The sequence below is a fragment of the Passer montanus genome, unplaced genomic scaffold, assembly GCF_014805655.1.
Source record: "Passer montanus isolate IOZ18808 unplaced genomic scaffold, ASM1480565v1 scaffold18, whole genome shotgun sequence".
Classification (NCBI taxonomy): domain Eukaryota; kingdom Metazoa; phylum Chordata; class Aves; order Passeriformes; family Passeridae; genus Passer; species Passer montanus.
In genome coordinates this window covers 5,932,045-5,954,302 of record NW_024365381.1, presented here as the reverse complement: position 1 = coordinate 5,954,302, position 22,258 = coordinate 5,932,045, and the positions used below count along the sequence as shown (strand labels likewise).

The 22,258-nt window shown below is 34.6% G+C and overlaps 1 protein-coding gene across 8 annotated transcripts in view; it reads right to left on the bottom strand.

Moving 5' to 3' along the window:
• The window catches only part of RYR3 (ryanodine receptor 3), a 193,441-nt gene that overhangs the window by 60,535 nt on the left and 110,648 nt on the right, over positions 1-22,258 (bottom strand). For 5 of the 8 annotated variants that reach the window (XM_039705018.1, XM_039705019.1, XM_039705022.1 and 2 more), the window contains 18 exons: positions 20,428-20,563; positions 19,414-19,594; positions 18,843-18,948; positions 17,544-17,664; positions 16,782-16,951; positions 15,916-16,136; positions 15,477-15,567; positions 13,908-14,048; positions 12,077-12,240; positions 11,056-11,134; positions 9,811-9,900; positions 8,247-8,396; positions 6,644-6,706; positions 6,137-6,212; positions 5,847-5,970; positions 1,481-1,596; positions 1,129-1,196; positions 418-539 (listed from right to left, as the gene is read on the bottom strand). In XM_039705018.1, the coding sequence (XP_039560952.1) occupies positions 418-539; positions 1,129-1,196; positions 1,481-1,596; positions 5,847-5,970; positions 6,137-6,212; positions 6,644-6,706; positions 8,247-8,396; positions 9,811-9,900; positions 11,056-11,134; positions 12,077-12,240; positions 13,908-14,048; positions 15,477-15,567; positions 15,916-16,136; positions 16,782-16,951; positions 17,544-17,664; positions 18,843-18,948; positions 19,414-19,594; positions 20,428-20,563 (2,219 nt within the window). Of the gene's footprint in view, positions 1-417; positions 540-1,128; positions 1,197-1,480; positions 1,597-5,846; positions 5,971-6,136; positions 6,213-6,643; positions 6,707-8,246; positions 8,397-9,810; positions 9,901-11,055; positions 11,135-12,076; positions 12,259-13,907; positions 14,049-15,476; positions 15,568-15,915; positions 16,137-16,781; positions 16,952-17,543; positions 17,665-18,842; positions 18,949-19,413; positions 19,595-20,427; positions 20,564-22,258 lie in introns of all 8 variants that reach the window. The other 3 variants (XM_039705015.1, XM_039705016.1, XM_039705017.1) reach the window with 1 other exon arrangement.

The window sequence follows — 22,258 nt, the reverse complement described above, 5'->3', positions numbered from 1 at the left end:
AACCAGAAACTACCACCAACAATGAAACAGAGCCCCATAAGAAACTAAGTAATTCCACTGCTCACAGAATAGTTTATTAGTATGTTGATGTTATCATTTACAATTACATATTTATAAAAGAATACTTATTATATATAAATAAGTAAAATAAATTGTTATTATATATACTTAAGTCTTTAATTGTGTGTATGTGTATATATATGTATAAATGTGTGTGTGTGTGTGTGTATATATATATATATAATAAAGAATACACAGATGAGGAATTTTATTCACTCACTGCCATTCTTATGTAGAATAAAATATTCATTTTCCAGGTAAGGAAAATAAGCTTTTGAACTATCTATCTCTACAATCTAAGAAGAATTCTTTGGTTATGTGAATAAAACCCTACTATGGTAACTTATTTTTTCTTACCTTGCTACCATTTCCTTTTCCTTATTTGATGCATATCCACTGCTACTGAGGATTTTTGATGGAGAAGATAAGAAGTAGAGGCAGTGATTTGTAAAGTATTGATCAACTAATGGTAAAAGAACCTAAGAAATACAGACACAAAATATATTTTTTACAGAGCACAATGGTAAATGTAACAGCAATGCTTTGATGGTCACAGTTCATAAAGAGAATTTTAGTTCTTTAACAACTGTATTTTTTTATTTCAAACACAAACTCATGTAAATTAAAAACTCTAGTCTTAAAATTTTATTCAAAAGTACATAAATCATAAACAGACCTCCACAGAGATATCTCTTTTGAATCTAATACTGCATAGGAGTATTTCTGCTAATTAGATGATATGCACTTCAGTGATATCTTGTGGTAAAAGAATCAGATTAAACTTATATATTCAGTGATATTAAATACTATCACCTAATGAATCATCTGCCTTTTAAATTTTATGTTCCTTCTCATACAGAAAGAGATATATTGAAGTATTTTAAAATATTTGAATCCAGCAAATATACTGAGATATTTTTGAAGACATTTCAAAATACTTGATAACAGTTTAATTATTTATCATAAAAAATGAAAAAATATATTTCCATTATGTGAAAAGTAGTCTAACATTATAAATTTGCATATTCTGTATAGTGGAACATATATGAACTTGAAATAATCACTCACTTTAGCAAAGAATTTTATTTCTTGGTCATGTGGAGATTTTTCAGTTTTCCCACTGGTTACAATGGCTTCTGCAAGGATACAATCAAGGCAGACACAAATGAGAAGGTTTCTAATAACTAATAACACAATAGATCTTTCAGACAGACTTGAAAAAATAGTTTTTCTCAAAAATAAAAGAGAAGAAACTGCTTATCTAGTTACAAATGTTCAATAATTTAATCTGCAAATTAAAAGACATTATTTTAGTTTTTTAAATGCAATAAAAATAGTGATCACTAAAATGTAAACCTATCAATCAAATATTTAAACTTCAACAATTCTAACTATTTTAAAAATAAAATCCGCAACTTACCCAAATGTGCAATAAACTCTTGAGCGGAATCAACGTATTTTAAAATTTTCTTCAGAAACTTAAAGGCAAACCTCTTTTCCATGGATGAAGCATCCAACTCCATGTCATTCAGGCCCCTGTTTGGAAAAGAATTGAGAGAAGTAGGATCGATGGTGACAGTAGTGCAAACGGTGACAGTACTATGAAGCATTTAATGCCTTGTTTTTTATTATGGTAAATTTTCATGAGAAGGAGAAAATTATCACGGTAACACTTAATTATAAACTATCTAGGAGGAAATGGAGAAAAATGAACTAACTTTAATAAGAGGTATGATAGCTTGTGATTGAAGTATCCAAAATACATGTATTTTAGGATAAGAACTTTAGAGTGCTACCTTATTGCACAAACAAGGCCATCATGCATCTGAAACTAACAAAGTAATGCATTGTTCACTCAATTTCTGCTGCTGGCACATTTACATTCCAAGTGTTTGGGATGGCAGCAGTTGCATCTTTACAAAGTCAGCCTAAGTTCTACTCTTCAGTTTTTTAATCACTGTTAAACTTGATTTTGTCCTTTAATTTTATGAAGGAGCAAAGCCAGAATTGCTTCAGCTACTGAATGGAAGCTTAAATGTAAGTAACAAACTATTATTATTAAAGTATTTGAAAAATTTCAACTAAATACAATAATTTCTAGAGGCATGTATTGTTTATTCTTTAGGATAAACTCATATACATAAATCATGGCTGATCATACAAGATATTAAAGAGGAATAAAAATATGTGTGGTTGTCTGGGCCTAGATTTAAATGACTGGATTTGATTTTAAATACAAATGAAACTTACATGACCAAAATTCTAAAATTCTTAGGATCACACACAAATTAAGGCTGGAAGGAGTATGTTCAAGGATTGAAATCTCAGCGTGATGCTGGAGAACCAATAATATTTGGCCACCCTCACTATGAAAAAATAATGGTGAAATATTTTCTTATATCGAACTGGAATTTTCCTTGTATCAACTTATTACTTTTGAGGAGTTAGTGTTTGACCTCATTTTCTCTATAACCTTGCATGAAGTAGTTGGAGACGGACATAAATCCTGTTGTAGCCTTCTGTTTTAAAACTGAAAAAATCCAACCATTCCTTAGAGCCTCTCCTGGCATGACATTGGCATCCATCCACAGAGCATCTCAGTGGCCTCCCACTTGAGTGACTTTGTTCTCAATGTCTTCCTTAGCACTGGAACCAAAACTGGGACAACATATCCTGAGAGAACCTCATGATCCATCAACCTGCAGAGCACACTCGCTGATAAAGCCTAGCACACAGTCAGTTTTCATCATCACAGGGACACATTCCTGATGCATGTTCAGCTTGCACAATTCAAAGAGCTTTTCTGCACATCTGCTCTCATGCTCGGCTCCCCTGTTCCTGGGATTACTCTATCCTAGGTATAGGACTTGGCATTTACCTTTGCTCAACCTCATCAGATTTCTGTCAGCCCATTTCTCCAGACTATCAAAGCTCCTCTGAAGGGTAGCCAAACTCTCTAATTCATTGCTAAGGGTTCATTCCACAAATCTGCAAACAATGCTTTCTGTCTTGGCATCCAGGACAAGAACAGGGATTTTTTTTCATTACCCTTTTCAAGTCACTTAATTCTAAACATTTTAAAATTTATTCTGTTTTCAAATGTACTTGCTTTCACAAGTAATTATTTCTTTCATCTTCATTTCCTTGAGGTTCTCCTGTGCTTTTGTTTAGCTTACAACTTCTTCATAGTCTCTGTATTCCAATAACAAAAGAACTAAACTCTGATTGAGATTTGCTATTGGCAGATAGATGTCCTGGTTGTCACCCACTAAGTGCTATATGAAGAGAGGAAGTAACTGAGTGACATTAAGGAAAACCTCTGGTTAATCATAAATGGTACTTCATCTGCTTCTATACAGCCTCTTCAAGCAGTAGCAGATAGGAAGACTCAGCCCTTATCAGTTAAGAGAAAATAACCTGGCCAAAAGACATGCAGACTGCAGAGAAGCTGACCAGTGTGTCAGAAGTAGGGAAGGAAGGGAAGGAACTGGTAGTTTGTGGCACTGGGTCAAAAGCAAGAAAGGAACAAGAAAAAGGGAAAGTTGCTGGATGTGCTGCTGTAGTATAAGAAAATGATCATTTGTACTGAGAGTCCTTACCACTGGTATGGGAGTAAATTAGGGAGATAAATAGAAGATTAGATTAGCAGTTGAAAAACAGCTATGAGAGAAATCCAAACAAACAAACAAAAAAAGTAATTCTGGGAGAAGGTTGATGCAGCAGAAATTTTAACAACAAAAAAATCTAATAATAAAATATATGGTCTTGACCATGACCAGAGTACAGTTAAGAGGAAAGAAATGGTTACAGTTTAGGGGAACAAAGACAGAGAACCAAGGAAGACATTTCAATCCCATTTTAAACACAAACTTAGTATGACTCTAACCTCCCATCTCAGTTTAATTTGTGAAAAAAAATTAATAAAAATCCTATTTTAAGAGTTCTAATTTATATTCTTTTATGATTCTCTATTAATTTATCACCTGTGCAATCAAATTATTTAGTATTAATTAACACCTATGTAGGCTTAAGAAGCATCTTCTACTGCTTCACTTTCACAAAAGAGACTAAGTACTTATCTCTATTTTCAGTGAGGGCATTATAAATATTATGTTTTGGAGTTTATAAGAAGTCCTGGTTCCTAAGAGATTACACATACTTTCCTCTAAGAGATTACACATACTTTCCTAAATATTGAAAAGTGTTGATAGGTCTGTGAAGCATAAAAACAATATCCAAAGACCTTGCAGAGATTTAAAGATGTGTAACAAAATACTATGTTGTTTCTAATACATGCTTGAGTAGGGCCTGAGAGATTTTTCGGTATGTCATAAACACACAAAGTGTTTCAAAAATGTTCTCAGCAAAGACCAAAAAACCCAAAAACAGAGGCAGATGGTGTATGTGAAGTACACATGCTGTTCCGCCTATACATTTCCAATTATAAACAATTCCTATGTTTAATGATTAGTCCAACATTTTCAAGAATGACATCTTGAAATGTGATAATTGCAGTGAGTACTTCAAAAGATTTTTTAAATATATATGTGCATATAGTCATCTGAAGAAAACACTGAAAAGAGGATAATCGTAATTCATCCTGATACAGACAATCACAGCAAACTCTTTGCCCGTATCAATGAAGGGTTTGAACAAGCTTTTTCAAGTTGATTGGTCCCATGATATAACACTGAAAAAATTGATTTCCTGACCCAAACACATGCAGCTGCACAATTTGAGCATTTCCTTTGGTGTTTCAGAAGATCATTCATTTGCGCTAAGCAGAACAACTTTTCTTATTCAATGGCTCTGAGGTAACCATGGAGGTTATAAAAGTATTTGGTGGCATAACTACATTTTCAGTTCAGGCTGAGAGCCTGCATATGTGGCAGGAGGGAATTTGTCTCTGTAGTAATACAGAAATGTATTTAGAACTGTTTTCTCATTTCTTAGAAATATTTTTAATTCTTGAAGTGAACAATATTACTTTGAAGATCTTAAAAATGGGTTTTTATAAATTTCTGACTATACTTTCAATAGAGTCAAAGAGTTGAAAGGTAGAAATAAAGAAAAACAGGAAATAAAGGAAAACAGGAAAGATCTTACTCAATGCATGTACAGAAAAATTTGTTCATGGATACAGTTTAGTTCACAAAAATACTTAATGCCAGAAAATTGAGGTTTCCTATGTATTCAGGAGGTTCACATCCAATAAAAGAGGAGAGTTATAGTATAATAATTTACAATTCCATCATATAAAGCCACATGCTACTGTAAGAAGTCCTCACAGACCAGCTTACTTTGAGACACAGCAATTCAAGTTGCAGAAAAACTAAGAATGTCTATGCTTTTGCTAGAGTAGAAGTTACTACCCACAAAGTAGAGCCACTTTGTCTTATTACTTTACAGAACTCAAAGCAATATTTTTTTCAAAAACTGGATTAAAAAGCAGTTTTACATAGAAATGTTTCAGCATCAGACCTCAGATTAATTTTCCCATGATCCTTACAGACACCACTGGCTGCTAACTTAGACATTTTAAATTATCCTCTTGTTTAATTACCCTACTGTTGCATTTTGTATTTACTATGATCACATACTAATTAAAAATGTTGCCTGAACATGCTGTTTTAGAAGAGTTTCTGAACATGAAAATACCTCTGATTGATAGAAGACATGCTGAACAGTAATTATGTTAATAACTGCCAGCCTGCAGTGAGATAAGATTAACATGCTGGTTTGGGCACTGAATACAAGCAAGCATCTGAAAAAAATGTGCAACTTACCGAGATATGATTATACCATTGACTTGAAGGAATTTAAACAGCTCTTGTGCCTTTTCACGGTCCCGTGATTTCTCCTTGGCTGTCAGTGTGTCATAAGGTACCAGTAAAGGATGACTACCTCCACCTTTAGTAAGTTGAAAGAACTGTAAGTTTTTCTACTCTAAGATTTATTCTGCTTCATGTACAAAAGGAATTATTCATTTTTGATTGTCTTACACTGTCATCTTTCAGATTGCTTCTTCTCCCTCATTCTTGTCTTTTTTGGTGCGGTTTGCGGGATTGTGGCTTACCTTTGCTTTCCAACTCCATTTTCTTCTTTTTGGCCCATATATTATGGTAGTTTTCTGCCATTACCTCAACCATTCCCTACATTAGCATCAGAAAAAACAATAGGTAAGATTAGGTGATGATTAAAAATCCTGTAACACTACATAGTTTCACAGTCTTAAGTCTACACTTGTGATAAAGAAACATCATAGTTAAGTCGAATTTGTATATTCAACTGTTCTTTGAAGTCAGCACAAGCACAGGATACACATACTATAACATACTATTGACAGCCCCTTCCCTAGCTTTGTGCTTAATTTTTTCTGGGAACTCAGGAAGCACCAATGGCATGAACAGTGAAAATTTCATTTTTCACTATGTAAATAGCATGCACCCTTTCTACAACAGCTTACCATAACTACAGTCACAAATATTCTCATAAAACCTAACAAAATTCAACTTCTTAATAATAGTGAAACTAAGTACATCCATTCCTTTCAGCGTAATATATGCAAAACAGAAATACGAACCTGAAGCTCCCTAGAAAGTGCCACATTAGACAGATCAAGTGGTGTTGGGCTATACCCATTTCCCTGCAGGGGAAAAGAAAATTATTCTCAGATAAAATCATTTCAGATAAAAGAACCAAATATTCAACTACAACACCTCTGTTACTGACTTGATTAGAGTAGCAGAATTACCAATTTTATACTTTCTTGTAGAAACTGTTCACCTATTTTTCAATGTACTGAAGGCACTAGATGATCTAGAGAATGGGTTTGCTAGTGTGGAAGCATGCAGGTTGCTGCAGAAACTTAGATCTCTCTATTCAAAATAGGTGGCAAGCTGCAAAGAACTAAGATTTTAGCCTAGGAGAAAACCAATCATGAGACATACAAGATGTGCCTTCAAAACATGACAGAACCATGTGGGAACAGCTTGAGTGATCCCTGTGCTAAGGATGAGACCATACAACAAAAAGATTAATTATTTTCTTGAGGAATTTAAAGACTAAGAAAAAGCAGGGGTGTAACATATGAACACAATCTTCAACTGGTTTAAGTGAGAAAGTTCCAGTTCAAAAACCTGTCAGAGGTGCATGTAAATGTGATGGTTACATATAAATCAGTGATTTCAAATGTGTACTCAAGTCGATTATGTGCTGAAGACCTCTACTCTGTCATGTCTTTGTCATGCATCTTCTTGGCCCAGAAGGCCCAGCTGCAGAGCAAGTTCAACTGTCTGGAAGCAGAGGTTCCAGAGAGAGCAGAATTTCCTGCAAGAGAGTGAGGTTTGCTGAGGAGATGAGAACTGCTAAAGTATTATGTTGTAGTGAGTGCTCAGGGGCCCATTGTGGTAAGCAAACTGTGGGCCTGGAGAAGGAACCCAACACAGGCTTAAGGTGCCAGGTGCTGGTGCTGACAGGATCAGTGCTGCTGCAAGTGTACAAAAGGAATTAGCTTGTGACACAGCTTTGCACACTCCTTCCAGGACTTGTGCCCAATGCACGGCTTCTTAACTCTCACTATATTTATGTACAAATGTGTGCAATTCACCTCGAAGCGTACAATAGCAATTCCCCAGCACTTGTCATAATTTCAAACAGCTTCCCTCCTCCAAAACATACTGACCAGCAGTATCAACATGTGATTATAAAAATCTACAAATGGAAAAAATAATCTATCATCACCTGAAAATTTTGCCTGTAGATTAAAAAAAAAACCAAACAAACTGTAGCAAAAGTGCAAACTAATTTGTCAGTCACGATTATAATCTTAAAAAAAGCCCATGTTAGCCTCTTCTGTTTGACCAACCAAAAAAAAATTCTGTATTTATTTTTTTATAAAATTAAAGACTTTAAATGCTTTGTCAGTTTGTTTTGAATGACTATATTAAAAGCTTTTCAATTCTTCTAAGAAAATTAATATCTATGGTCTCTTATAGCCTCATTGTATTAAAAGTTTTTTGGAATCCCATTTTTATTATGGCACAGTGTTTATTATAGTGACATGACTTCCAACCTTAAAACTCTATCTCACTAAAAGAATATAAAATTGACATAATTGTTTCTAATATATTGGTAAATTAACTATCAGGCCTTTTGTTTTCTAAAATCAGGGTGTTCTACGTTACCTGACTAGACTGAGATATGCTACGAAGCTTTTCATTTTCACGCTGATGTATCATTGCTTCTCCTCCCTCCTTGGTCCTTTCTAGGCTCCATCCCAAGGCCAACATGGTTTTCAAGGATTCTCTGGCAGGCCAACGATAAATTTCCTTTTCCTTTCAAGAAAAGAATGCAATATTCTTTCTGTATTTAGTAAGTAGCGAAAGCACAATAAAAATATTCTGTCCTTCTCTACTAAGTGCCATGTAGCACAAAATTACAGAAAATTTGTATATTGTATGAGAACACAAAATATAGTTCTTTTTACGTGAGAGAAAAGCTTTGAAATCCTATAATTAAAAAAAAAATATTCTTAGTGGCATTTATTTCTGAGAAAAGTGTTAGAAACTAACAGCACTGCAATGAGCTCTGGAGCACTGATATAGATTTGGCCTGGAAACTTCTTCTTTGATTCCACCAACTGAAAATAATATAAGAAATGATGGTACTGTGAGTGCTAAAAATTGGTTAAACAAGTATGTGTCTTCAAATGCAACAAGCACTCAAGATCCTTTTTTAGTCTTCCTGTATTTATATCCACTCACAGACACAGAAGGTTACTGAACTATACAGGTCTTCATACAAACACAGTTACCAATCAAAAATAGGCAACAGCCCATATTCCAATGCTCCTTTGAAAAGTAAAAGTGTTAGAAAAAGTCTGGAAATTTGTGGCAAAATTCTGGGTATGCCATATTAAGACTTTTCAAATCAATTGAATAACAGTACTTCAGGTTGTATCATATACCAATTGCTCAAAATGATAGCTTTTAGGCTTTATTTTTATATTCAAAAGTTCTAACTTCAGAAAATTAAAAAAATTCTCATTGAACTGCTTAAATAACAACCAATAATGCTTTGGTTCCTCTCCAAAGATTCCAAAGCAATTTACAAACCTTAGGAAACTTAGCCTCTTTAATCCCTCTTGATTCTTGTCATGTCTATTTTCTGAACAGGAAATATGTGGTGAAGAAGGACATATGTAATTGATTTGTGTCTCCCAGTGAATCATTACAAAAATAAGTAAGAGAATTGAAATTCACTTCACTATTCTGACAACTAGAAGACATTTGTGCCTAGTCAAGGAACTCTAAATACTTTAAATGTTTTTCTGCATTTTCATCTGAATCATCTCCTACACATTTTTTACATTTTTCTGCCATCTTTCTGGAAGACAAAATTGCCTTCATATATGTTAAATTACACTTTCATTAAGATCCAGGAGTTTCTGCCAGTCATTCCTCATCCATGGAAGCCTGAATAAACTCTGCTACTGATACTTCTGAATTCAAATTTTCCCAGGCCTATGAAGAAACAATTAACATTATGCTAATGTAAGTAAATTGTACAAGACTCAGTGTAAGATTAACTGAAAAATCACTTCAGCATACAGTTGTACCTATTACCTGTAAGAATTCTTATTGGTTCCTCTGCCTGACATTTAACAGATTAAATATATTTGAAATTGATTTTTAAAAGCACCCAAATCAATCTATTTCATATTGATGGAGCTGAAATTTCCTCTATTACCTTTTCAGCTAAAGTTTTGAAAGGCCTTATTAATGGGTGAGTTTTCATATTTTCATCCAGCGAAACACCATATTTCCATCCACTATTAGTCTGAAAAAGAAAAAAACAAATAACCACAAACCCCAGTGAAATAAGAGGAGAACAACATTGATGAGTGAGACCAAATTAAGCAGTTTTCTTTGTCACATCAAGCTGCTAACCCACTCCAAGAGGAGAGGAGAGGCCATGCATCCATCTGTGGACTCGCAGGAACAAAACATGCCTGAGACAGAAGTGGGCAGTGGGTCTCATGATACCAGTCATGAGCCTGATGTACACAGACCCCTTTCAAGTGGACTTGTGCATTGAGACAGCACTGACCCAAAATACAATAAATATACTGTCCCAGTTCTCTGGGAGACCAAAGTCAGAAACACTGAGAAGATATGTAACATTAACAGATCAAGAACTGAAGAATGTAACAAATGAATCCTTTGCCTTAAACAAAAGTAACTGAAATTTATGGTTTGAAATTATTCTGTATATATTTAGATATGCATATAAATGTGTACCTTCCTCTACACATTTGCATAGGCCCTCCCAAACAAGAGAATTATTTTATACAACTCTTCCATAAAAATACTATTCGTTTGTTGTTAATTATTATAATAAATCATTGAAGAATTCATTATCTTTTCTTGTAGCTTTCTAGAAATACTGAAACAGAAGCACTGAAACAACACAGTGACAGAGCATTTGGAAAATTATAGAGAAATTCAATATATAACAGGCTTCTTTAAAGCTAAGAAGAAAGAAAATCTACAACTACTTATCTGCAAAAAAAATTACATTAGGCTGTACTTTCTTAGATCATAGAGCTGCTGCAGTAAAATTGAATCTCTGACGCCCAGTCAAAAAACACACCATTACCATGCAAAGTGATGCCTAAAGAGCTATATATCCTTACCTAAAAGATATATCCATCAAATCCCAAACAAAAAACCCCAAATGCCTGTAAACCCCAACCAAACTCCCTCTTTTGCCGTCCCCTCAAGTCCCTTCTAATAAATTCTTTGAAAAAGTAACTAATTGAAATGCATTTTCCTAAGCAAGAGGTTTCTTCCACATATCCCAATATAAATATGTAGACATCCATACAATCTGAACAAAGGCCTATCAGTTAAACTGTCCAGTTTCAATTTCAATATTCACTCTAGGAATTATTTACTAGTCCTGGATATTTGCCAGTCTTAAAATAACTCCTACCTTTTCAAAGGCCCATTTATCATGGGAATGTTCAGCATACTTGCTTACAATATACTCCAGCTTCTCAGGAAGAACAAGGCTGTAAGCAGAGAGGATTATGGTCACTCAGTCATAAGTTACTGCAGTCTGATTTACGAAAAAAATGTCAGAGAAAGATAGCACCAACTAAAAATGCTTCACCTTCAAATGAAGGTGAAGCATTTGGCATGGTAATTCCCTTTTCTTTAAAAGAAATGCCGTAAAAAAGGCATAGCTATAATGGCATTTGCAGAGAACCTTTAAGTACATAACAGTCACACTTTTTAGCAACTGAAATCTCAAAGGAACAAAAATCTGCTTCACCATAATCTACAGGTAAATTTGTTGCTAATACTTAATAAAGAATAATATTAATATGGATGTTTCACAATGCATAATGGTGGAAGGCTAAGACTTTAGTAGCAAGACTGAGCTATTGATCTTCAGTTCTTGAATACAAAGCCTGTATTCTAAAAGCAAAAACTTACTAGGAAAGCCAAATTGCTATTTAATTATTCTACATGATCTGCTTATTTTGCTATATCATGTTTCTACAGATCAGTTCTCAAAATTAAGTGAAGATGTTATAAAAATTGGGCTACAGACCAACTGAATCACCAGATTTTTGTAATGTTGTACAAGTTGTCATAAGCATGTGCAAAATAATGATAGTTTCTTATTTATCTATCCCAAACATTTGAACTATTATGCAGTACGGTACATAATAAATATAGAATTTACTATTTTCTCTGCAGACATAAGCTGGAAATACTTAACATCTGTTCAGGGCTAAGAAGAATTTGGTTTATGTCTGGTAAACAGGACAGGTTTCAGTGAAGTATTTGGCAGAAGGAAGCAAAAATCCCTGTACTACTTCTGAAAGTCCTAATACCACTAACATGTCAGTCACCAGCCAACTCTCCCTACAGAAGATAATAATTTTAATAAGGAATAGTATAAAAATATTAAAGGGAAGGAAACCACTATGAATTACATGACTCACTTTGATGTGCTGACAGGTTTGGGATCAAAATTTCCTTCTGGATCCACTGAAGTCTGCTTTTCCAAAGTTGACATAATTCGTGTATCTAAATAATCAGGGGGCAAGGCACCAGCTATAGCACTTAGACAAGGCAAAGCCATTCGAAAGAGCTCTGGATCATACTTCTGCAGGAGAGATAGGAACTGGTTGGAAAACCCAACAGAAAAACATGCAAAATGTTAGTGAAATCCAGGCAGCCATAGCCAAGTACAAATATTAGAAGATGCAAACAAACAGTAAGTCACATACAAAATTCAAACACAGAGCAAAATTATTGTTGCATGACATCTATTTTCCATTATACCAGCATGATATATTCTTAAGACTACTCAGATTGACATAAGACTGTGCTGACACTTTGTATGTGTATGCAATACAAGTTCAGCCCAAGCTTTCTTTGGGCCATGAATGCCTGTACAGGGAGGATCAAGGCTAGTTTGACTAGGTACAGTGCATGATCATCTGTAAAAGACTGTCTTAGTTCTAAAATTACTAATTCCTGCTGAATTAGCAGAAGCCATTGTCATTTTGCCTCTCTTTCACCCTGCACAGTTTCATTTGAAAAAATGTTCATTAAAGGAAATTTTGTTTTACTATAGCAAAGTCATTTCATTATTTTTCATAATATCAAACCTGTAAATAGCTTAGAACAAAAAAGAATAGTGGAGCATACTGTAGGTCAGCAGCTCAAATTTATACAACTCTTCTTCCACTAACTACCATTGGGCAAACAACCATTTACAGAAAAATAAAAATGTTGTTATAGAGAGCCACCAGCATTGGCAGAAACATCATGTTAATTTATTTGTTAAAATCTAAGATGCACTAATCGGAAACATTTGATTGCATCAGGCACTCCTGACACTTTTCACACTTGTGAAAGCATTAAGAGAGGGATAAATGTTACTAAAATCAAATACAAATTAAGCTTTGAAAGCCATTTCAGAATAATGCAAAGACCATTTTTATTTCCATATTATAAATCAGAGGAGCAATCATCTAAATCTTTAGCTTAGAAAGAGAACAAATTCAGTGAAGCACAATGAATATGGTTTTATTTTCCTAAAGCAAAAACTGATTTTTGATTGGGCTAAATTTTGATCCCAAGAAAGTATAAAAATGGTTTACTCAGGAAGACATTTCTCTTATCAGAAATGCAACTTTTTTCTTACTGAGAGAAAAACTGAGTAGTTTAAAAGTCCCAATATCACATTTTGCAACAGAAAAATGGAAAAGTGTTTATTTCATAGTATATTGCATCATATCTCTTCACTGGGCAATTTCTGAAAAACTAAAGAAACGCAAATATATATTTGAAGACAGGCAATGTAAATTTATTCTGCATATACCAATAATTTGATAAGCACATACATATATTTATTAAAATTAATTTTATGTCAGTAAAAAGTAATTTAAAATGTTTAGTAGAGCCAAGATAGGAGAGCAGACAACACTGACATGTTAGTGAAGTGAGAACTAAACATTACGTGTGCTTGTGTGTATATATATATAGAGAGAAAACATATATATCCACACACACATATGTATCTCCTCATTAGTAGTGTAAAGCTTACGAGTATATCAAGCAAAGATTTAACATTTCCTCGGCTCAGAGAGAATCTTTCAAGATTCAGTGTTCAATTTTTCACTTCATTAAAAGCATTCATTGCTGTATTTCCCATATTAGATGAAACAACCATTAAAAGAGGAGCTTTCTCATCTTGGCACAGCAAATTACCACTATAATGCTTTTATACCCACCCCATAATGTAATGTGAATTGCAGCCATTACCTTATGAGACAAGGAATCAAATATTCCCCAGAAAAGCTTTTCAGTTAAATGTAACTCCTCTTCTGCTGCAATTCCATAGCTTCCCATTCCTGAAGGCAGACAGTAATATTTCCAGCACTGCTCATAGTGATTTGTCAGAAGCTAGATTTTCAAGAAATAAAAATGCTTGTGAAACATTGCTATTTAACAAAATAAAAAACTTTTATGCTAAACAGCTACAGGAGTAGTATTATTTGTGTCTGTCTCTTCATTTCCAATGGCTCAGAATAATGGTCATATTTTTCTTCCCTTTCTTTTTGGAAGGGCAGCAGAGCCCATATTATCAAAGTACAAAGCCTGTATTATCTCCAGCTCCTGGTGTGGGATTCTCAATGATTACAGGGAGTAGCAAACTTTCAGAATTGTCACCATTTGAGTACAGACTAGCTCACAGGTTAAAAACAGACAATGAAATGGGTATAAGGCAGGACATGATAGGTTCTGCTGCAAAGTTTTACAAATTCAAATTGATTTAACTCCTGTCATTTGTAGTTGATGGCTTCTGTGTTATTCAAAACACTGCAAAAGACTCCTGCAGTACACCCTCTTGGCTGTGGCTGCTCAGCTCTGGAAAAATTGACAGGAAAAACTATCACACAGAAAATCTGTACAGTTAAAGAGCTAGCATGGATGATTATTGGTGCACTTTCCACATAATTTCAGATTTCTACCAGTTTCTTCTGTAGAACTAAAAATTCTTGTCCCATGGAAATTTTAAATTCTCTTTTAGTATCAGACAAGAATCTTGACATTTCATTTTTTTTATTGCAATTCTGTGTAAGAAAGGAAAATAATAGTTAAAAAACAGACCAAACACTCCCTGTATGCCACACTTTTAATCAAAAATTAATGATGCTCCAGAGCATGTTTGTGAATATGGCAGCTCTGGTTTAAAATATGATAAAATTTCAATTCTTTCAGAAAAAGATGCAGACCTTAGATCAGGCTGTTTTATCTCAAAAAAGTAAAACAAACCTGACAGCATAGTTCTAAATAAGATTCATTTGTCATCTAACAATTGTAATTCTGCTTTTACAGAACAAAGAAAAAAGAAAACAAAAGAAAAACTAGATAAAATTTCAGTTACAGATTACTCAGAAATAAAAGGTGAATTTTCTTCCCTATGTCCCTAGATTTCACTCAAATCCATCTCTTGGATTTCACTCAAAATTCATTCCTGGACCATGCATCCCACCAAGAGCTATTTTAGTTCATATAGCACGAGAAGAAATCTCAAGATAACACTGATGTTTAAAGTGATACATTGAAATACTCTTTTGCTGAAGCAACAGGAAATTCAACTGTTCACCATACAAAATATCATAATCACCTTACTCTTTGCATAAGGCATGATTTCAAAAATTTTGCAAATATTACATTTAATTTCAAAGACTACAAAATAGCATTATTTTCAATTCAGAAGTAATTTTACATTGCTTTATCCTTCCCATTCTGATTTTAAAAACAAGACAACAATATTTTCCTTTGAAGTTTTATGCTGGATGCATGTACAGAAAATAAAGTATTTACCTTGAGAGGCATTTTACAGTATTCATTGAGCAGGGGCACATCAAAAACCAGCCTTCTCAACAGCTGTTGCAGCATAGAGGGACGCAAATGACTGTAATTAAAAAAAAAAAAAAAAAAAAAAGATGTTATCAGCAAAATTCATACAGTTCAATGTAAATGAAATAAAAATTGAAGTCAATTTACATATTGGGAGACAAAACACACATTTTGAAGAAACAGTGCTAGGTGCTTAAGGAATCTCACTATCTAAGGATTTAACACAGAAATTGTGCTACTTCTGAACCCTCCTAAGTGAAGAGACAAACCTATATTTCAGTTCCTGAGATAGCTCTGGTCATTTATTTTATGCAAGAATAGAATAGTCTTAGGTCTACACTACAGGCAAAGAAGGTGCATCCTGCACAAAAGAAATTAATTTGTACACAGGTATCATACGTACTGGCAAATAGCAAGCAGGCATTCCTCAATAGCATCTCTTTGGGCTTTTGTGAGGGACCGTCCCTTGGATAACCTATATATTGTGTGGAGCATGGAGTCAACCAGAGAGGCATGATGCTCTGTTCCAGAAAAGAGGGGAGCACATCTCTTGAGCAGAGGAAACACAGCTGAGCAAATGTATCTATTTAGTGCAAGAGCTGCCTCTGTGGTGCTCAGAGAAACCTGTATGAAGGAGCAAACGAGCGTTAGTGTCACTCCGGATAAAAGTCACTAAATATGAAGGCTATAAAGCATAAAGAAATGCAATAGTCCTTAAGTCTCCTGAGTGGCTGGGTGCTAATGATGTTTTCAGTATATACATGAGGACTAAAGTAATATCTTTTCCAACTGGAGAAAATTCAAGCCTTCAATTTAAGTTCTATCTCTTGCACCCCTGCACTCTGAACAAATAGCAGCAGAAAAGAATATGTAGCCTCTATCTTGAAACAGGTTAGAAAACCCCACTAAGCTTTAAATAACACTCGGCATCTCAATTTCTTCATACACCTGGATTTTCAGTGTAATTATTGAAAAGGAACATAAAGTAAAAGCAATCATTAGGTCTATTGCAGTATACTCAATGTACTTATTGAATTACTGTACAGCCTGTATCAAAAGATTTTAAACTACTTTTACACTTCATACACTGAGTGCTTAAATCAGACTTATGCAGTATAAATTGATAGTGAATTAATACTGATTTTGTTTTACAGTGAGCCTACAATGCCTTTTTCTAAAGGCAGTTTTGACTTGAAATTCCAGGTTTTTTACGCTTACAGAGCCACTATATCCAGCCATTTCACCTAAACTCAAGAGTGAAATACGTACTGTATCCAAAGAGGCAGAAGCTCTTAGATCTGGTAAAAATCCAACTTCCAATAGGTGAAGGAGGAAGCTTTGGTCCTTAATACCATAGACACGGTCCAAGAAGAGTACCATGGGTGCTTTATGATCAGGACAGAAACTGGCAGACATGTCTGGCTCATTTACTGTGCCATCTACACAAACATACAATGCACGTTTTAATAGTAGATAACTGATAAAACAAGAAACACAAAGGCAACTAAACACATCATAATTACATTTAATATCTAAAATCACATACTCAAAGAAAATGACATTCTTGTTCAGTTTTGTTCTATGCTGAAAAAGAGTCATTTAGAACAGAAAGTTTTTATTATTTAGAAACCCCTATTATTTTGCAATTATCTTTCACTCTTAAATGAAAGCATAGAAATTAATGGTAAGATATTCCACAAATGACTGGATAATGTGGAACTACAAAGGGACTGAGCCAAAGCTTAAATATTTTACCTAAGGAGGTAGTGTCTCTAAAGCCACTGCTGGAGATAAAGTACTGGCCCATTGGTGTGATCCTTTAAAGTATTTCTTACTTTCTTACATTATCTGCTCTATAGGAGCAAATATCTGTGCCAGTGGAGCAGCTCTAATTGACGCAGATCTAATTAAAATTTGAACAGTTCTTTGCTTACATTCAACAAACAAAACTGCTCTATTTTTCTTCTGAAGGCAAATGTGGCAAAAGACTTTCATAAGAGATAAAATGTCTAATAAAATTATTGAAGTTACCTTTGTTAACTGTGGACAACTTTAGTGGTATACTTATAATCCCCACCAAATCTTCTGTTGGCACTAGGGATCGAAGAATTGACCTTATTCGAATAGCTTCCCCTTTTCCACTTTGAATAAGCTGTTGGAAAAATTTATCAGTTAAGAAATTTAGTATTGAGGGACATAAGAAAGTTTTCTTCAAAATATTTGTATTAATATGATTTTTTTTCCAAACACCAGAAGAAAATGTACAGAAATTCAATTTATCAATTTATCCAAGAATGAATGAAGTTGCCAAATTCAGCTGTTCCTCCATTTCTATCTGGTCTTGTTTTTATATAAAGGATTTCACAATATTATGAATTTCCAATAAGGCAAAAACCTCCACATTGGTAAGATTCCTAAACCAACCAGATATGATGATGAAACCAAAACTTATGAAATGGCCATGTTACCTAGAGAACCCATGGTGACAAGTTTTGAGCTTGCTTTCTTACACTACAAATGGATGCAGACCTGTGTGATGTGTCCATGCATTTTTCTAGTATTTCTAGAAAAAATCTTCAAAATCTACAGTATTTCTGTAAAAATCTTCAAAAGCATTTACAACAATGAGGTGAGCAATTCCTTTCAACATCCAGAAGAAATCAGGTATCCATAACCTGTGTCTGAAAATCTACCAGTAATTTTCACAACATGAAACTGCTGTGTCTAGCAATAAAGAGCTACATATAGCTGGTAAACTTAATAGCTTTTTTAAGTGTAAGTAGGGAGACTGCAAACCAAACTTCTTACTCGTATTGAGAAAAAAAGAGGATTTTAAGCTACTAAAGAACTTTAAGCGCCAACAAGCAACAGTCAGTCTAATTAAAACCAAGTCTTGCACGTGGCTGTTACAGGCGTTTCAGTTGAAACAGTTATTTTACATATTTTTCCATATATTCACAAGGTGTGGGCACCATATTTCAATGCACACAAAAAGCAGCTCTCTATCACGGTCTTATAAAAATTATTTTATGGCTTTCTAGAGACTAATAAAGGGTCAATTTCAGAAGTTATTATACTGGTCACTTAATTGTGCAACATTTGTAGTTCATATTTGCTTTGATTTCATAGTCATGTAAAAATTACCAAAATTTTAGATAAATAAAAAAAGCATAAGGGAATCAAAAGACCATGGTTCTTTATAAACAGCTTGCAGCTTGTCTCTACTTTGATACAGCAAGAAACCATAAATTCTACCTTTTGAAGGAAAGAAGGCTTCTTATGTTTACAAATCTCCTTACATTTTATGAGCAAGTAGTAGAATGAACTTACATGCATTTCTGGTGCACAGCGTCCCAGTAAATCTATGAGAGCGGAGTAAAATGACATGATTGCATTTCCCATGTGCACAGTCTCCTCTTCCTCCTCCTCCTCATCACTAAAAAGTTAAAAATAACATTGAGAATTTTTATTAATCTACATTTTATAGCTCTTCTCTGGAGCTAGAGACATGATCCAGAGGCTATTCACCACACATACTCATCCCTTTGGCTCCAGACTAAAGGGTTTTTGTCCCTAGGGTAAGCATGCAGGCTAACTGTAATAGCTGACTTCACATGAGCCTTCTACCTTCCTCTTATACTTTAGCTTAACTTTAGCTTCATTCCACAGCAGTCTTCTCATTTGTTTTGTCCTTTGGGCTTTTTCTCTCTGTAACTCTTATTCCACTTTTATCTAGCTAATGCTTTATGACTACTATATGACAACTGCTTGTGGATGTGAATCTCTAATTCCCCGTTTGTCTAATGCCCTACACAACGGGGTCTATTATCCACGTACTGCAAGCATGATTGAACCAGCTATTAAATCATCATTTGCCAAACAAGCATTCACATTTACTTACCCTTCTCTTTTATATGCCTGGGAAGGAAGGTCACGACTAGGATTCTCTGAGATCCTGATAGCTTCCTGCATAGCAGCCAGCAAACCATTTCCTCCTTCTCCCCTAAGGTCTGGCCCGAAGCACTCTGGCCGTCGAATGAGGAGCTTGACAACAACACTTGCATTTTCCTCAACACTTTCACCTGGGGACAAAAAAGCACTACACATATTTTCTCCTGAAAGGTATTCTTAAGTCAGAAGAAAACTGCATTTTCTCCTAATTGTTGCAAAATATAAATCAAGTCCTCGTCCTAAGGCGCCAGAGCTGAGACTCCCCTGCAGCCCCTGGTGCAGACCATGGTGAGGCAACTGTGCCCCTGTGGCCCATGGAGTGCACAGGGATGCAGAGATCCACCTGCAGCCCATGAAGGAGACCCTATACTGGAGCCGGCTCCTGGCAGAGTCACCTGCAGACCTGTGGAGAGTGGAGCCCACACTGGAGCAGGTTTCCTGGTAGGACTTGTGGGGAACTCACACTGGAGCAGCCTGTCCTGGAAGGAGTGCACCTCATGGAAAAGTGCCCCACATTGCAGCAGGTTTTTTTTTGTTTGTGGAGAATTTTTGCCCATGGGATGGACTCACATTGGACAAGGTTGTGGAGGATTGTCTGCCATGGGAGGGACCACAGGCTAGAGCACAGGAAAGACTTTTCACCCAGAGAAGTGGCAGAAATATACTGATGTAACCCCTATTCCTGGTCTTCCTGTGCCAAGGAATTCCTAACATGATTTGTTACCATGGCTACAGGCTAATCTACTCAATTATGTGATTTGCAAAAAAAATTAAGGAAAAAAATACAGCTAACTATGAAGATTCAAAAAAAATTTACAATAATAAGCATACACCAATAGTCTTCTGTTTGTAATGAGAAGACTATGCATTAACCTCTCTTCATATTTAAAATGTTTTGATGGTTAGGAAATTAATTTAAGGGATACCTTTTGATAGAATCTGGATGCCAAGAAATTAGACTTACTGTTAGCAAAAACTGCAAATCGTAAGAATGACAGGTAACGTTCACCCTCTATTGGGTTCCATCCAATGTCTGGATATCCTTTAGCCAGCAAAACTGGACAGCTCTGCAGGCCACAACCCGCCAGGTAGGTAACAACCTGCAATACAGAAGTAATAATTTATTCATATGCTTAGAAATATGTTTCTAAAAATAGCTATAAACCAGAATGAACACAGTATCTTTTTTCAAGATATTTTATATTCTGGGCAATTAACCTAAGAATCTATCAATATAACTCATTATTTTATCAGTCATAGGGTTTTTTTTTAATGAAAAAAGGCTAGCATTCTTCGTTTCTGAAGTTACCTAAGTATATGATGACACAAAAATACAACATGAACAAATGTGGAATGTGAAAAATAGAATAAAATCTTGTATAATCCAGATCTTTTTGACAGTACCTACATGACAACTAAAATACTGAACAACTTTAAAATCAGATCAATAACCATGTATTGCTTATTTGCTACAATATCAAAATGGATCGCATCAAAAATTTATGTAGTATAATTCTAATTTTAATGAATATGAAAACCATCACAATTTTTCAGAAGGATGATAAATATCAATGAACAATTTTGAGTCTGAAACCAGAAAGACTAAAAAATTTTGGTAATAAAAAAATTTCTAACACAATGTTTCTTATCAAGAGAAGTATCTTTAACTAAGGGCAATCTTTGAGAAATTATGATTAATTTCCTCAATTATATTAAACTGAATTTCAGAAATATATACAGAATAATTTCCTCATTCGTCTAAAAGGAAATTTGCAGATAACTGTGTATTTCAAACAAAATAAAAAATCATATGGTTGTGCAAAGGACAACACATGATCATGAGCACTTAAAATCGGTAATGACTGTGAAGAATCTTCCATGAACTTGTAAAAAAAGATACAAATTATAATTTCTTAAAATGGCAGGCAGCCAAAATAGATGGCAAAAGGGAGATATATGAAGAGATTACACTTAGTCGTTATCCAGCGTTCTAAGAGGAAAAAAGTTATGAATTTTTGAAGAATTATATGTCAGCTGATACAGTATAAAAATTGCCTCCAAAAGACTGCAACAGTGGAAAAATGGGTTGATGTGGAAAACTTGCTTATCACAGTATGAAGTAAGGAAGTTACTCAGAGCACTCTGAGGAAAAGTATATAATTCCTAATAGGACTTGATAGTTTTCAAGCATTTTTTCAGAAGATATAAGTGAGTACATACTTGCAGAGGTCTAGAAATACAGCTCATAAAAAATGTGAGAACACCAGTAGAACAAATCTCTTTCTTCTAAGATTTTACAACGTTACCACCAAGCCATATAATTTTAATCTATTCAGTTTACTACAATACACTACAAATGGGATACATTTCTTGTGCAATCCTCTACCCTCCATACAGTCTCACACATTTGCAGTAAAAAGAGTTTTGTATAAAGCAAAGTGACACAGAGTCCCCAGGCAGGTGCAAAGGAGAGCTGCTTTATTGGCAAAACCAGGCCTTGTTAGCTCATTATCCCTTGCATAGTTAAATCATAACAAACATAATCCAACCAACCACCAAACACCACAATGTGAGCATGTAATGTTATATAACTTGTTTTTCTACCTCTAATTCAGCTGAGTCACTTTCCCATAGTCCTTCTTTACTTAGCCAAAGTAACAGGCCTGATCCATGATTCTATAAGGGTAACAAGACCCTTATTTTATAAAGCTTTAACTATGTGCAACAGAGTTTAAATTTGCAATGGCAAAAGTTCAAAAGTGAAGTTGTCTACCTGTAATTTATTTGCTTTGCGC